Below are 14,838 nucleotides of genomic sequence, written 5' to 3'. Positions count from 1 at the left end.
CTATAAATTGAGAGAGGGGAATGTGCAACGAGACCTGGGTGTCCATTGTACACCAGTCGCTGAAGGTAAGCATGCAGGTGCAGCAGGCGGTAAAGAAGGCAAATGGTACGTTGGCCTTCATAGCCAGAGGATTCGAGTACAGGAACAGGGATGTCTTGCTGCAATTGTTCAGGGCTTTGGTGAGACCACACCTGTAATATTGTGTGCAGTTTTGGTTTCCTTATCTGAGGAAGGATGTACTTGCTATCAAGGGAGTGCAGTGATGGTTTACCCGACTGATTCCTGGGATGGCGGGACTGACATATGTCGATAGACTGAGTCGATTAGGATTATATTCGCTGGAGTTCAGAAGAATGAGGGGGGGATCTCATAGAAACCTCTAAAATTCTAACAGGACTAGACAGGGTAGATGCAGGAAGGATGTTCCCAATGGTGGGGGAGTCCAGAACCAGGGCTCACAGTCTGGTGCTATGGGGTAGACCATTTAGGACTGAGATGAGGAGAAATTTCTTCATCCAGAGAGTGGTGAGCCTGTGGAATTCGTTACCACAGAAAGCAGTTGAGACCAAAACATTGTATGTTTTCAAGAAGGAGTTAGATATAGCTCTTGGGGCGAAAGGGATCAAAGGGTATGGGGAGAAAGCGGGAGCAGGCTATTGAGTTGGATGATCAGCCATGATCATAATGAATGGCGGAGCAGGCTCGAAGGGACGAATGGCCTGCTCCTGCTCCTCGTTTCTATGTTTCTCTGAAAGGGATAGCAGCATCGTGGATAGATCAGGAGAAACTGTCTCGTTGGCTTAAGGAGCGAGGACGAGAACGACACAGATTTCAGTTAATCGGTAAAAGAAGCAATTGACCAAGAAGAGGCGCGAAAGATGTGGCTCGTGCAAGAGAGAAAAACGGAGAAAGAGAAATACTGGGATAGGGAGAGAGAGAAAAATATACCGGGATAGGGAGAGAGAGAAAAATATACCGGGATAGGGAGAGAGAGAAAAATATACCGGGACAGAGAGAGAGAGAGATACTGAGATTTTCCTGCTCATTGTGGTCAGTTTCTGGGTAAATGTCAGGACACCGAACATGCTTAAGGGATTGGTTAAAGCAAAAGTACATAGGCTGGTGTATGAAGGAATTGAGAATTTGGGAGCAGTATTACAAAGTTGGAGATCTTGTACACATGTCTGAGTTGGTAGGTTCCTCAGGAACGAACTGTTCCAGACAGGAGAGAGATAGGAAAACTGTACTTCTGTCTCTCACCAACTGTCCGTACGCAGAAGGTGTTTTGAATTCTTTGTGAAGTGTGTTGTGGTGTGTTTTCCCAAACCATCAGTGTGTCTGATCCACTATACTAATCACTCACAGCAAACTCACATTATGATCAACTCGGGTTAGTTTATTTACATTTAAAACCCGGGGCAGGAATGTTCACAATGTCAACCTCCACATTCACACCCACACACACTCGCACACACCCATCCACACTCTCACGCACACTCGCACAAACATATTCTCACAAACACACATACACGCCTACTCACACACGCTCACACACACGCTCACACACACGCTCACACTCACGCTCACACACTCACACTCACACACTCACGCTCACACACTCACACACTCACATTAAAACACCTCACACTCTCACATTCAAACACACACACGCACACACACATACACAAATGCACAGACACAGTAATGGAGGATAGAAAAAGGAAACTTTTACAACTATGGATAGTAACAGTACAAGAACCATGGAGATTGAAATGAGTTCACACAATTTACAGAGTCCGAGAAGAATAAGTCCAAAGAATATTTCTGATGTGACCGAGTTTAATTCTTAGTCCAGTGAGAGCTTACTGCACGCAAATTGAATGCCTTGTTTCTGACATGACAACTATGGAAACACTGTAAGGAGTTGCTTCATTGGCTGCAAAAGCAGGTTGGGGATCATCTGAATTCGTGAAAGCTGCTAGAGAAATGCAGGACTTCTGTCCTGTTACATGTCGCCGGATTCCTGCCTGGATTTATAATGGGGTTTTCCAATGTCAACCGTCACGCTGTCATTCCCGCCTCCCACAACTGGTGGCACTGCAGGAGGCTCCACCTGGGAGAAAAGGGGAACAGATGAACTTTACCCTTACGGACGTGGCCTCGGGCAGTTGGGGATTGTGGGGAAGGGAGGAGGGGCTTGGGATCTTTGGACAATCCTGACAATATTGTTCTGTACCCCAGTCTCTCTTCAGGAACAATATTTCTCAATATCAGCTGCCTCGACGCAGGGCAGTGCCCTTTTCTCACAGATGAAACGGAACTGATCGGTACATCTGACATCATTCCAGTTGGCTCTTCTGATAATGGCGCAGTTTTCATTTTCTTCTGCATTATTCGGTTCACCCTGACCCCATCGAGTAAAACTGGGAAATGGGGAAATAAAAAATACCGATAAAAATCCGACACATTCCTGCACAGAATCAGCAAGATTCCTACAGCCTGGTACAATCCCAAACTAATCCCACTGCCCCGGTCTCCCTCCATAGCACTGTACAAATTGCCAACTAATGCCACTGTCCCGGCTCACTCCCTATAGCCCTGTACAAAACCCAAACTAATCCCACTGTCCCACTCCCTCCCCATAGCCCTGTACAAATCCCAAACCAATCCCACTGCCCCACACACTCCCCATTGCCCTATATCAATCCCAAACCAATCCCACTGTCCCGCTCTCTCCCCATATCCCTGTATCAATCCCAAACTAATCCCACTGTCCCACTCCCTCCCCATAGCCCTGTACAAATCCCAAACCAATCCCACTGCCCCACACTCTCCCCATTGCCCTATATCAATCCCAAACCAATCCCACTGTCCCGCTCTCTCCCCATATCCCTGTATCAATCCCAAACTAATCCCACTGTCCCGCTCTCTCTCCATAGCCCTGTATCAATCCTAAACTAATCCCCCTGTCCTGCTCTCTCTCTCCATGCAAAGCCTGGACCCACCTCACTGGGGTCCCATCCACCCATGTCCAATTTCCTTCACTCTCTCGATCTGTTAGTCCGATCCAGGAAACCCCAGGATTGTTCTCGATAGATTTCTTTATGAAATCCTGCAGCAGATACAATGATGGAATGTGTTCAGTTAGTATGACTGCCTTAACTCACACAAACACGCACACACAACTGATACCCAAAATGCCCCAAAACCTTCCTCAGGAAATTCTCCCTCATTCCCTCTGATTAAATATCGGGAAGACTGAAGCTGTTGTTTTCCGTCTCAGTTCCAAACTCCATTCCCGAGTTACCGACTCCATCCTGGGAACTCTCTGAGTCTGAACCAGACTGTTCACAACCCTGGGGTTGTGTTTAACCTGGAGATGGGATTCCCACCTCATATCCACATCGTCACCAAGACGGCCTCTTTCCAACTCCGTAACATCGACCAAAACCACCCCGGTCTCAGCTCATCGACTGCTGAAACCCTCGTCCATGTAGTGTAGAGAGAGCTTTACTCTGTACCTAACCCTGTGCTGTACCTGTCCTGGGAGTGTTTGATGGGGACGGTGTAGAGGGAGCTTTACTCTGTACCTAACCCTGTGCTGTACCTGTCCTGGGAGTGTTTGATGGGGACAGTGTAGAGGGAGCTTTACTCAGTATCTAACCCTGTGCTGTGCCTGTCCTGGGAGTGTTTGATGGGGACAGTGTAGAGGGAGCTTTACTCAGTATCTAACCCCATGCTGTACCTGTCCTGGGAGTGTTTGATGGGGACGGTGTAGAGGGAGCTTTACTCTGTATCTAACCCCGTGCTGTACCTGTCCTGGGAGTGTTTGATGGGGACAGTGTAGAGGGAGCTTTACTCTGTATCTAACCCCGTGCTATACCTGTCCCCTGAGTGTTTGATGGGGACAGTGTAGAGGGAGCTTTACTCTGTATCTAACCCCGTGCTGTACCTGTCCTGGGAGTGTTTGATGTGGACGGTGTAGAGGGAGCTTTACTCTGTATCTAACCCCGTGCTGTACCTGTCCTGGGAGTGTTTGATGGGGACGGTGTAGAGGGAGCTTTACTCTGTATCTAACCCCGTGCTATACCTGTCCTGTGAGTGTTTGATGGGGACGGTGTAGAGGTAGCTTTACTCTGTATCTAACCCTATGCTGTACCTGCCCTGAGAGTGTTTTATGTGGACAGTTTAGAGGGAGCTTTACTCTGCATCTAACCCCTTGCTGTACCTGTCCTGGGAGTGTTTGATGGGGACAGTGTAGAGGGAGCTTTACTCTGTATCTAACCCCGTGCTGTACCTGTCCTGGGAGTGTTTACTGGGGACGGTGTAGAGGGAGCTTTACTCTGTATCTAACCCCGTGCTGTACCTGTCCTGGGAGTGTTTATTGGGGACGGTGTAGAGGGAGCTTTACTCTGTATCTATCCCCGTGCTGTCCCTATCCTGGGTGTGTTTGATGGGGACAGTGTTGAGGGAGCTTTTCTCTGCATCTAACCCCGTGCTGTACCTGTCCTGCGAGTGTTTGATGGGGACAGTATAGAGGGAGCTTTACTCTGTATCTAACCCCGTGCTGTATGTTTGATGGGGACGGTGCAGAGGGATATTCTCTCTCTATCTCATTCTGACCGATGCATCTGTCATTCTCACCTGTTCCTGTTTTGTATTTATGATGATGAGGTGTGAATTTAGGGATTCACAATGTCGTTTTGCCGAGTCCCAGTTTACTTTATGCGTTGAGAATTTATAGCAATGATGATTATGAACTTTCCAACCGCTCGGACAGGGAGACTCTGCAAAATTATAAAGACTTAATTCAGAGAAGTACATCGAAACATAAGGAACAGGAGGGGGCCATTCAGCCCCTCTCGAGCCTGTGACACAGGAACAGGAGGAGGCCATTCAGCCCCTCTCGAGCCTGTTACACAGGATCAGGAGGAGGCCATTCAGCGCCTCTCGAGCCTGTTACACAGGAACAGGAGGAGGCCATTCAGTCCCTCTTGAGCATTTTACACCATTCTATTGGATCTCCTCTTTACCTTAACTCCCTCGGTTCCGTGACAACAACAATCTCTCAATCTCAGTTTTGACGTTTCCCTTTGACCTCCGGCCCCCACAGTTTATTTTGCGGGTGGGGGGGTGGGGTGGTGGAGAGTTCCTGATTTCTGCTCCCCTTTCTGTGAAGAGGTGTTTCCTGATGTCCCCCCTGAACATCCTGGCTCGAATTTTAACCTCCTTCCCCGTTGTTCTCGACTCCCCCTCCCCGGCTCCCCCACAACCCACCGGACCAGAGGAAATAGTTTCTCTCCGTCGACCCAATCGAATCTCTTTATTGCTTTCAACGCCTCGGGTCCAGTCGCCGTGGTTTTGTTTGTCGGCGTCAGGCTTCGAGACTGGATTGCCTGCCTGCACCTTATCCAATCCCTTCAATCTGTCGGACAGAGCCCCCTCCAATCGATTCATCCCCTCGCCTGTCCCAAACTCCGGGAGGCAGAGGCCGGGATAGTGCGGCCTTCACCCGCTTGGAGATTGAGGCCTTGTCTGAAGGATGGGGAGGATGGGGGTGGGGAGTCAGGGGGTGGGGGTGGGGAGTCAGGGGGTGGGGGTGGGGATACAGGGGGTGGGGGTGGGGGTGGGGAGACAGGGGGTGGGGGTGGGGAGACAGGGGGTGGGGGCGGGGAGACAGGGGGTGGGGGCGGGGAAACAGGAGGTGGGGGTGATCCCAATGGGGCAGAACGTGGGATGATGCGGGAGGGGGCAGGAGTACTGCCGGCAGCTCCCACTCACCTGAACAGCTTCGGAGCATTGGGCAGAGCGATCGCGCAGTCTCGGACAATTTCTGGAACATTCCATCCAGCTCTGTCAGGTTCCGCAGGGCAATGGCCAAGGTCTGGTTCAGGAAGTCAGCACCACCACACTCCTTGTTCATCTGTAGAACTGAGAGCGGGAGCCGGAGTGAGAGATAGTGTGGGATATATCAGAGTGTTACAGTGAGGGATGTGTGATATATCAAAGTGTTACAGTGAGGAGTGTGGGATTTTTCAGAGTGTTACAGTGAGGGGTGTGGGATATATCAGGGTGTTACAGTGAGGGGTGTGGGATATATCAGAGTGTTACAGTGAGGGGTGCGGGATATATCAGAGTGCCACAGTGAGGGGTGTGGGATATATCAGAGAGTTACAGTGAGGGGTGTGGGATATATCAGAGTGTTACAGTGAGGGGTGTGGGCTATATCAGGGTGTTACAGTGAGGGGTGTGGGGTATATCAGAGTGTTACAGTGAGGGGTGTGGGATATATCAAAGTGTTACAGTGAGTGGTTTGGGATGTATCAGGGTGTTACTGTGAGGGGTGTGGGATATATCAGAGTGTTACAGTGAGGGGTGTGGGATATATCAGTGTTACAGTGAGGAGTGTGGGATGTATCAGAGTGTTACAGTGAGTGGTTTGGGATGTATCAGGGTGTTACTGTGAGGGGTGTGGGATGTATCAGGGTGTTACTGTGAGTGATGTGGGATATATCAGAGTGTTACAGTGAGGGGTGTGGGATATATCAGAGTGTTACAGTGAGGGGTGTGGGATATATCAGGATGTTACAGTGAGGAGTGTGGGATATATCAGAGTGTTACAGTGAGGGGTGTGTGAAATATCAGAGTGTTACAATGAGGGGTGTGGGATATATCAGGGTGTTACAGTGAGGGGTGTGGGTTATATCAGAGTGTTACAGTGAGGGGTGTGGGATGTATCAGAGTGTTACAGTGAGGGGTGTGGGTTATATCAGAGTGTTACAGTGAGGGGTGTGGGATATATCAGAGTGTTACAGTGAGGGGTGTGGGATATACCAGAGTATTATAGTGAGGGGTGTGGGATATATCAGGGTGTTACAGTGAGATGTTCCTCCCCGTACCGTGAACTGTGAGACCTGTAATAATAGCGAAGTTGCAGATTAAGACAATGAGTCCGACCACGATGGGCCATCTGGATTTTTTTGATCTTTTTCCTCCAGCTGTTTCCTGTCCAGTTTTACCTGGAATAGAGAAGTAAGGATTGACCCATGTTGAGAAGCCTGTGTTACTGCACGGAACAGACAATGGTGACGTATCTACCACCCTTATTGAGAGAAACAACAACCACGTTACTCGTTTATATCCCTCGTTTCATATCCCAGCGCACGGTACAGGAGGCTTATCAAAGAGAATCAAACACCGAGTCACACAGGGAGATATTAGGGACAGGAAACCAAAAGCTCAGACACAGAGATCAGCACAAGGAGCGTCTTAAAGGAGGAGAGAGAGAGAGACAGACAGAGGGAGAGACAGTGAGAGAGAGAGTAAGAAACAGACAGTGGGAGAGGCAGGGAGACAGATACAGCAAGACAGAGAGTGAGACAGAGAGAGAGAGAGGAAGGGAGAGTGAAACAGAGAGAGAGTGAGCAAGACACAGAGAGAGAAGCAGAGAGGAAATTTCAGAGTTTAGGGCCCCAGGCAGCTGAAGTCCCGGTCACCAATGGCGGAGCTATGGGAATTGGGGAACGCTCGAGAGGCCGGAATTGGAGGAACACAGAGATCTCAGAGGGCTGCAGGAAGTTACAGAGATAGTGAGGGGTGTAGGGGCTGTAGGAATTTACAGAGATAGTGAGGGGTGTAGGGGCTGTAGGAATTTACAGAGATAGTGAGGGTTGTAGGGGCTGGAGGAGGTTACAGAGATAGGGAGGGGTGTAGGGGCTGGAGGAATTTACAGAGATAGGGAGGGTTGTAGGGGCTGTAGGAATTTACAGAGATAGTGAGGGTTGTAGGGGCTGGAGGAGGTTACAGAGATATGGAGGGGTGTAGGGGCTGGAGGAGGTTACAGAGATAGGGAGGGGTGTAGGGGCTGGAGGAGGTTACAGAGATAGGGAGGAGTGTAGGAGCTGGAGGAGGTTACAGAGATAAGGAGGGTTGTAGGGGCTGGAGGAGGTTACAGAGATAGGGAGGGTTGTAGGGGCTGGAGGAGGTTACAGAGATAGGCAGGGTTGTAGGTGCTGGAGGAGGTTACAGAGATAGGGAGGGGTGTAGGGGCTGGAGGAGGTTAAGAGATGGGGAGGGTTGTAGGTGCTGGAGGAGGTTACAGAGATAGGGAGGGGTGTAGGGGCTGGAGGAGGTTACAGAGATAGAGAGGGTTGTAGGGGCTGGAGGAGGTTACAGAGATAGGGAGGGGTGTAGGGGCTGGAAGAGGTTACAGAGATAGGGAGGGGTGTAGGGGCTGGAGGAGGTTAAGAGATGGGGAGGGTTGTAGGTGCTGGAGGAGGTTACAGAGATAGGGAGGGGTGTCGAGGCTGGTGGAGTTTACAGAGAAAGGGAGGGGTCTAGTTGTTGGAGGAGGTTACAGGGATAGGGAGGTGAATCCCCTCACCCTTCACCACATCCCTCCCCTCGACTGTCCTGAACCATTGTGACCTCTGACCCCACACTCCCAGTGTGACTCCTTTGCCTGGGGTCACCTCCGGGCCTTGGTTCTACTGCGGATTCTGTGGAGTGAAGTTGACTTGGGCGTAACTTGATTCCCGTTCACCTACGAGAGTCGGAGAGAGACGGAGTGAGAAAGGATGAAGAACATGAGGACACTTTGGTCAGTACGTGTGCCGTAGGTGGGAAGCAGAGGACAACGACAGAGCAACAATATGCAAACCGACATGACACTCAGCTCTGGAGCACGCCAAGACCTAACTAGAACGTAGCCAGGTGCATCTCAAATGCTTGCTTTACCAGCTGCAGGCAGTTGACATGTAAATGCGACTTAGCAAAGACTTAACTCACCAATAGAACAAGTGGAACACAAAACGAGCAGGCATGGAAACCGAGGAACAGCAGGCACATAGATACAGTGTGATCATCACGTGGCTGAGGTCTTAACAGAAACACAGCTAAGATACAACGGATGTGCGATGGACATGTAAGCAAAGTGTAATTGAGATGTAACACACACGCAACTAAGAAGCAAGTGACACACTACAGCAGTACAACAGGGACAGGGCTCATGCTTAACTGTGACGTTACTACAATGCAACAGAAATGTAACTGAGATGTAAATGACAGGGAAGATACGGGTCGCACAGTTGTGACAGTCGGAGGGTATTCGATTTCCAAACAGAGATTAGCAGACCCATAACTAAGGTCTAACAGATACGTAACTAAGGTGTAACAAGCAGAGAGGAAATGGATCAGGTACGATTTTGACTCAGGCGTAACAAGATGAAACTGGAAGAATCAAGGTCTACCTAATGCATCATGTAAAACACAATTGAGAAACGACTAAAGTGCAGCAGGTTTGACACAAATAAGTATCTTACGACTGACATACGATATCCATAACTAACCTGTTGTATGGACCTTAAATGTCCCGGAGGCAGGAAGAAGATTCAGCTCCGCGTACAAGATCTCCGGAACCTCTGGAAAACGGCAACAGAAACTATACAATGGATGAGAGTTAGATACAGAGTAAAGCTCCCTCTACACTGTCCACATCAAACACTCCCAGGACAGGTACAGCACGGGGTTAGATACAGAGTAAAGCTCCCTCTACACTGTCCACATCAAACACTCCCAGGGCAGGTACAGCACGGCGTTAGATACAGAGTAAAGCTCCTTCTACACTGTGCCCATCAAACACTCCCAGGACAGGTACAGCACGGGGTTAGATACAGAGTAAAGCTCCCTCTTCACCGTCCACATCAAATAGTCCCAGGACAGGTACAGCACGGGGTTAGATACAGAGTAAAGCTCCCTCTACACTGTCACCATCAAACACTCCCAGGACAGGTACAGCACGGGGTTAGATACAGAGTAAAGCTCCCTCTTCACCGTCCACATCAAACAGTCCCAGGACAGGTACAGCACGGGGTTAGATACAGAGTAAAGCTCCCTCTACACAGTCCCCAATCAAACACCCCCAGGACAGGTACAGCACGGGGTTAGATACAGAGTAAAGCTCCCTCTACACCGTCCCCATCAAACACTCCCAGGACAGGTACAGCACGGGGTTAGATACCGCATAAAGTTCCCCCTCTCAATCTCACTATGTTCCCCCTCTCACTCTCTCCCTCTCACCCTCTCTCTTTCTCTCACTCTCAATCTGAATCTCTGTCACCATCTCTCTCTGTCTCACTCACTTTCAACCTCTCCATTTCTCTGCCACTCTCTTTCTGAATCTCTGCCTCTCTCTCTCTCCCTCTCTCTCTCTCCCGCTATTGAACAGTTTAACCTACGTTCACTGGGGGCTGTTGTGTTGTTTTTGATGTGTCTCGTATTCGTGTAGTCGCCGTCCTGCTCCATAGTTTGTGTCTGAGGGGTTTCTCTCCTCCGTTCGTGCCCTGTCTGCTTCTCTCTCTCTCTCTCTCAGATGCGTCTCAGTCTTTCCTCAGACTCGATGTCAGGGCGAAAACTTCCACAAAACTGTTTCTGCTTCTTGGTTTCATTTCACAATGACACTTCCCCTGAGATCAGAATGAGAGGTTGGTTGTACTGACTCCAGGGGCAGCAGTCCCTCTATCTCAACCTCTCTCAGCATCTTTCTCTCTGTCTCCCCATCTCTCAATCTCTCTCACCATCTATCTCTCTGTCCCTCTCTCTCAATTTCCCTCACCCTCTCTCTCTCTGTCCCTCTCTCCCTCACCATCTATCTCTCTGTCCCTCTCTGTCAATCTCCCTCACCATCTCTCTCTCTCTCTCTCTCTCAATCTCTCTCACTGTCTCTCTCTCTATCTCTCGCACTCTCAATCTCTCACTGTCTTTCTCTCTGTCTCTCTCAGTCACAATCACTCTCACCATCTCTCTCTGTTTCTCTCACTGTCAATCTCTCTCACCATATCCCACTCTGTCTCTCTCGGTATCAATCTCTCTCACTATCTCTCTCTCAGTCTCTCTCTCTCAATCTCTCTCACCGCCTACCTCTCTGCCTTTCACACTCTCAATATCTCTCTCCATTTCTCTATCTCTCTCTTTCTCAATCTCACTCCCCATCTCTCTCTCCCTGTCTCTCTCTCTCTCTGTTTGACTGTCTGCATCTCTTTTTCATTCCTTTTCTCTCTCTCTTTGTCTCAGATGCTCTCTCATTTTCAGTTTATTTCTGTCTTTCTGACACTCACTCTCTCTCTCTCTCTTGACCTCTTTTTCTGTCCCTCCATCTGTCCCCCAACCCCTCAGGCTCTCTCTCAACCTCTCGCTCTCTCTCTGTCTCTCCCTCTCCCCCTCTCTCTCTCTCTCTTTCCCTCTATTGAACAGTTTAACCTCCGTTCACTGGGGGCTGTTGTGTTGTTTTTGATGTGTCTCATATTCATGTATTCGGTGTCCTGCTCCATGGTTTGTGTCTGAGGGGTTTCTCTCCTCCGTTCCTGTGCTGTCCGCTTCTCTCTCTCTCACTCAGATGTGTCTCAGTCTTTCCTCAGACTCGATGTCAGGGCGAAAACTTCCTCAAAACTGTTTCTGCCTCTTTGTTCCATTTCACAATGACACTTCCCCTGAGATCAGAATGAGAGGCTAGTTGTACTGACTCCAGGGGCATCAGTCCCTCTCTCTCAATCTCTCTCACCATCTCTCTCTGTCTCCCTCTCTCTCAATCTCTCCCACCATCTCTCTCTCTGTCCCCCTCTCACACCATCCCTCTCACCATCTCTCACTCTCAATCTCTCTCACTATCTCTCTCTCAGCCTCAATCTCTCATCATCTCTCTCTCTCTCCCTCTCAATCTCTCTCATCGTCTCTCTCTGTGCCTCTCTGTCTCAAGCTCTCTCAACCACCTCTCGCTCTGTCTCCCTCTCTCACAATCTCTCTTGCCATCTCTCTCTGTCCCTCTCTCTCAATCTCTCACCATCTTTCTCTCTGTCTCCCTCTCTCTCAATCAACCTCACCATCTCTCTCTCTGTTTCTCTCACTCTCAATCTCTCTCACCATCTCTATATCTGTGCCCCTCTCACTCAATCTCCCTCACCATCTCTCTCTCTGTTTCTCTCACTCTCAATCTCTCTCACCATCTCTCTCTCTTTCTCCCTCTCTCTCAATCTCTCACCATCTCTCTCTCTCTGTCTCCTCCTCTCTGAATCTCCCTCACCATCTCTCTCTCTGTTTCTCTCACTCTCTCTCACCATATCCCTCTCTGTCTCTCTCGGTCTCAATATCTCTCACCATCTCTTTCTCTCTCGGCCTCAATATCTGTCACTATCTCCCTCTCTCTGTCTCTCTCAGCCAGAATCTCTCTCACCATCTCTGTCTCTCTCACTCTCACCATCTCTCTCTCTCTCAGCCTCAATATCTGTCACTCTCTCCCTCTCTCTGTCTCTCTCAGCCAATCTCTCTCACCATCTCTCTCTCTGTGTCTCTCACTCTCAATCTCTCTCACCATCTCTCTCTCTGTCTCCCCCACTCTCAATCACCCTCACCATCTCTCTCCATGTCTCTCTCTTTCTCACTCTCTCTCACTATCTCTCTCTCCCTGTCTCTCTCTTTCTGACCGCCTTCTTTCTTTCCATTCCTTTTCTCTCTCTCCTTTTCTCTTGGTTTCTCTATAATTTTCATAATTTGCAACCCTACCCCATTTTCTCTCTCTCTCTCTCTCCCTCTATTGAACAGTTTACTACGTTCACTGGGGGCTGTTGTGTTGTTTTTGATGTGTCTCATATTCGTGTAGTCACCATCCTGCTCCATAGTTTGTGTCTGAGGGGTTTCTCTCCTCCGTTCCTGTCCTGTCTGCTTCTCTCTCTCTCTCTCAGATGTGTCTCAGTCTTTCCTCAGACTCGATGTCAGGGCGAAAACTTCCACAAAACTGTTTCTGCTTCTTGGTTCCATTTCACAATGACACTTCCCCTGAGATCAGAATGAGAGGCTGGTTGTACTGACTCCAGGGGCAGCAGTCCCTCTACCTCAACCTCTCTCAGCATCTTTCTCTCTGTCTCCCCATCTCTCAATCTCTCTCACCATCTATCTCTCTGTCCCTCTCTCTCAATCTCCCTCACCATCTCTCTCTCTCTCAATCTCTCTCACCGTCTCTCTCTCTATCTCTCGCACTCTCAATCTCTCACTGTCTTTCTCTCTGTCTCTCTCAGTCACAATCACTCTCACCATCTCTCTCTGTTTCTCTCACTGTCAATCTCTCTCACCATATCCCACTCTGTCTCTCTCGGTATCAATCTCTCTCACTATCTCTCTCTCAGTCTCTCTCAATCTCTCTCACCGCCTCCCTCTCTGCCTTTCACACTCTCAATATCTCTCTCCATTTCTCTATCTCTCTCTTTCTCAATCTCACTCCCCATCTCTCTCTCCCTGTCTCTCTCTCTCTCTCTGTCTGACTGTCTGCATCTCTTTTTCATTCCTTTTCTCTCTCTCTTTGTCTCAGATGCTCTCTCATTTTCAGTTTATTTCTGTCTTTCTGACACTCACTCTCTCTCTCCCTCTCTTGACCTCTTTTTCTGTCCCTCCATCTGTCCCCCAACCCCTCAGGCTCTCTCTCACCCTCTCTCTCTCTCTCTGTCTCTCCCTCCCCCCCCCCCCCCCACCCTCTCTCTCCCTCTACTGAACAGTTTAACCTACGTTCACTGGGGGCTGTCGTATTGTTTTCGATGTGTCTCATATTCATATAGCCGGTGTCGTGCTCCATTGTTTGTGTCTCGTGGATTTCTCTCCTCCGTTCCTGTCCTGTCTGCTTCTCTCTCTCTCTCTCAGATGTGTCTCAGTCTTTCCTCAGACTCGATGTCAGGACGAAAACTTCCTCAAAACTGTTTCTGCTTCTTGGTTCCATTTCTCAATGACACTTCCCCTGAGATCAGAATGAGAGGCTGGTTGTACTGACTCCAGGGGCAGCAGTCCCTCTCAATTTCTCTCACCCTCTCTCTCTCTGTCTCCCTCTCTCTCAATCTCTCTCACCATCTATCTCTCTGTCTCTCTCTCTCAATCTCCCTCACCATCTCTCTCTCAATCTCTCTCACCATCTCTCTCTCTGTCTCCCTCTCTCTCAATCTCTCTCACCATCTATCTCTCTGTGTCTCTCTCTCAATCTCCCTCACCATCTCTCTCTCCCTCTCTCTCAATTTCTCTCACCCTCTCTCTCTCTGTCTCCCTCTCTCTCAATCTCCCTCACCATCTGTCTCTCTGTCTCTCTCTCTCAATCTCCCTCACCATCTCTCTCTCTGTCTCCCTCTCTCTCAATCTCTCTCATCATCTATCTCTCTGTCTCTCTCTCTCAATCTCCCTCACCATCTCTCTCTCTCCCTCTCTCTCAATCTCTCTCACCATCTCTCTCTCTATCTCCCTCTCTGTCAATCTCTCTCACCATCTATCTCTCAATCTCTCTCACCGCCTCCCTCTCTGCCTTTCACACTCTCAATATCTCTCTCCATTTCTCCATCTCTCTCTTCTCACTCTCACTCCCCATCTCTCTCTCGCTGTCTCTCTCTCTCTCTGTCTGACTGTCTGCATCTCTTTTTCATTCCTTTTCTCTCTCTCTTTGTCTCAGATGCTCTCTCATTTTCAGTTTATTTCTGTCTTTCTGACACTCACTCTCTCTCTCTTGACCTCTTTTTCTGTCCCCCCATCTGTCCCCCAACCCCTCAGGCTCTCTCTCAGTCTCTCCCTCTCCCCATCCCTCTCTTCTCTCTCTCTTTCGCCCTCTATTGAACAGTTTAACCTACGTTCACTGGGGGCTGTCGTGTTGTTTTTGATGTGTCTCATATTCATGTATTCGGTGTCCTGCTCCATGGTTTGTGTCTGAGGGGTCTCTCTCCTCTGTTCCTGTCATGTCTGCTTCTCTCTCTCTCTCAGATGTGTCTCAGTCTTTCCTCAGACTCTATGTCAGGGCAAAAGCTTCCTCAAAACCATTTC

At 49.3% G+C, this 14,838-nt stretch overlaps 1 protein-coding gene across 1 annotated transcript; it reads right to left on the bottom strand.

Annotated features, from left to right (window-relative positions):
* Positions 1 to 1,708: 1,708 nt before the first annotated feature.
* Positions 1,709 to 9,473, bottom strand: LOC144676770 (perlucin-like protein). The gene is made up of 6 exons (XM_078537088.1): positions 9,348 to 9,473; positions 6,900 to 7,019; positions 5,782 to 5,931; positions 4,645 to 4,787; positions 3,006 to 3,112; positions 1,709 to 2,423 (listed from the first exon to the last, which is right to left on the bottom strand). Exons 3-6 carry the CDS (start codon positions 5,921 to 5,923, stop codon positions 2,249 to 2,251), a joined length of 567 nt encoding a protein of 188 aa, XP_078393214.1. The 5' UTR covers positions 5,924 to 5,931; positions 6,900 to 7,019; positions 9,348 to 9,473; the 3' UTR covers positions 1,709 to 2,248.
* Positions 9,474 to 14,838: the final 5,365 nt, after the last annotated feature.

Source organism: Cetorhinus maximus, unplaced genomic scaffold (genome assembly GCF_964194155.1).
Source record: "Cetorhinus maximus unplaced genomic scaffold, sCetMax3.hap1.1 HAP1_SCAFFOLD_1888, whole genome shotgun sequence".
In the NCBI taxonomy this organism is placed as follows: Eukaryota; Metazoa; Chordata; class Chondrichthyes; order Lamniformes; family Cetorhinidae; genus Cetorhinus; species Cetorhinus maximus.
This window is presented reverse-complemented; position numbering and strand designations above follow the sequence as displayed.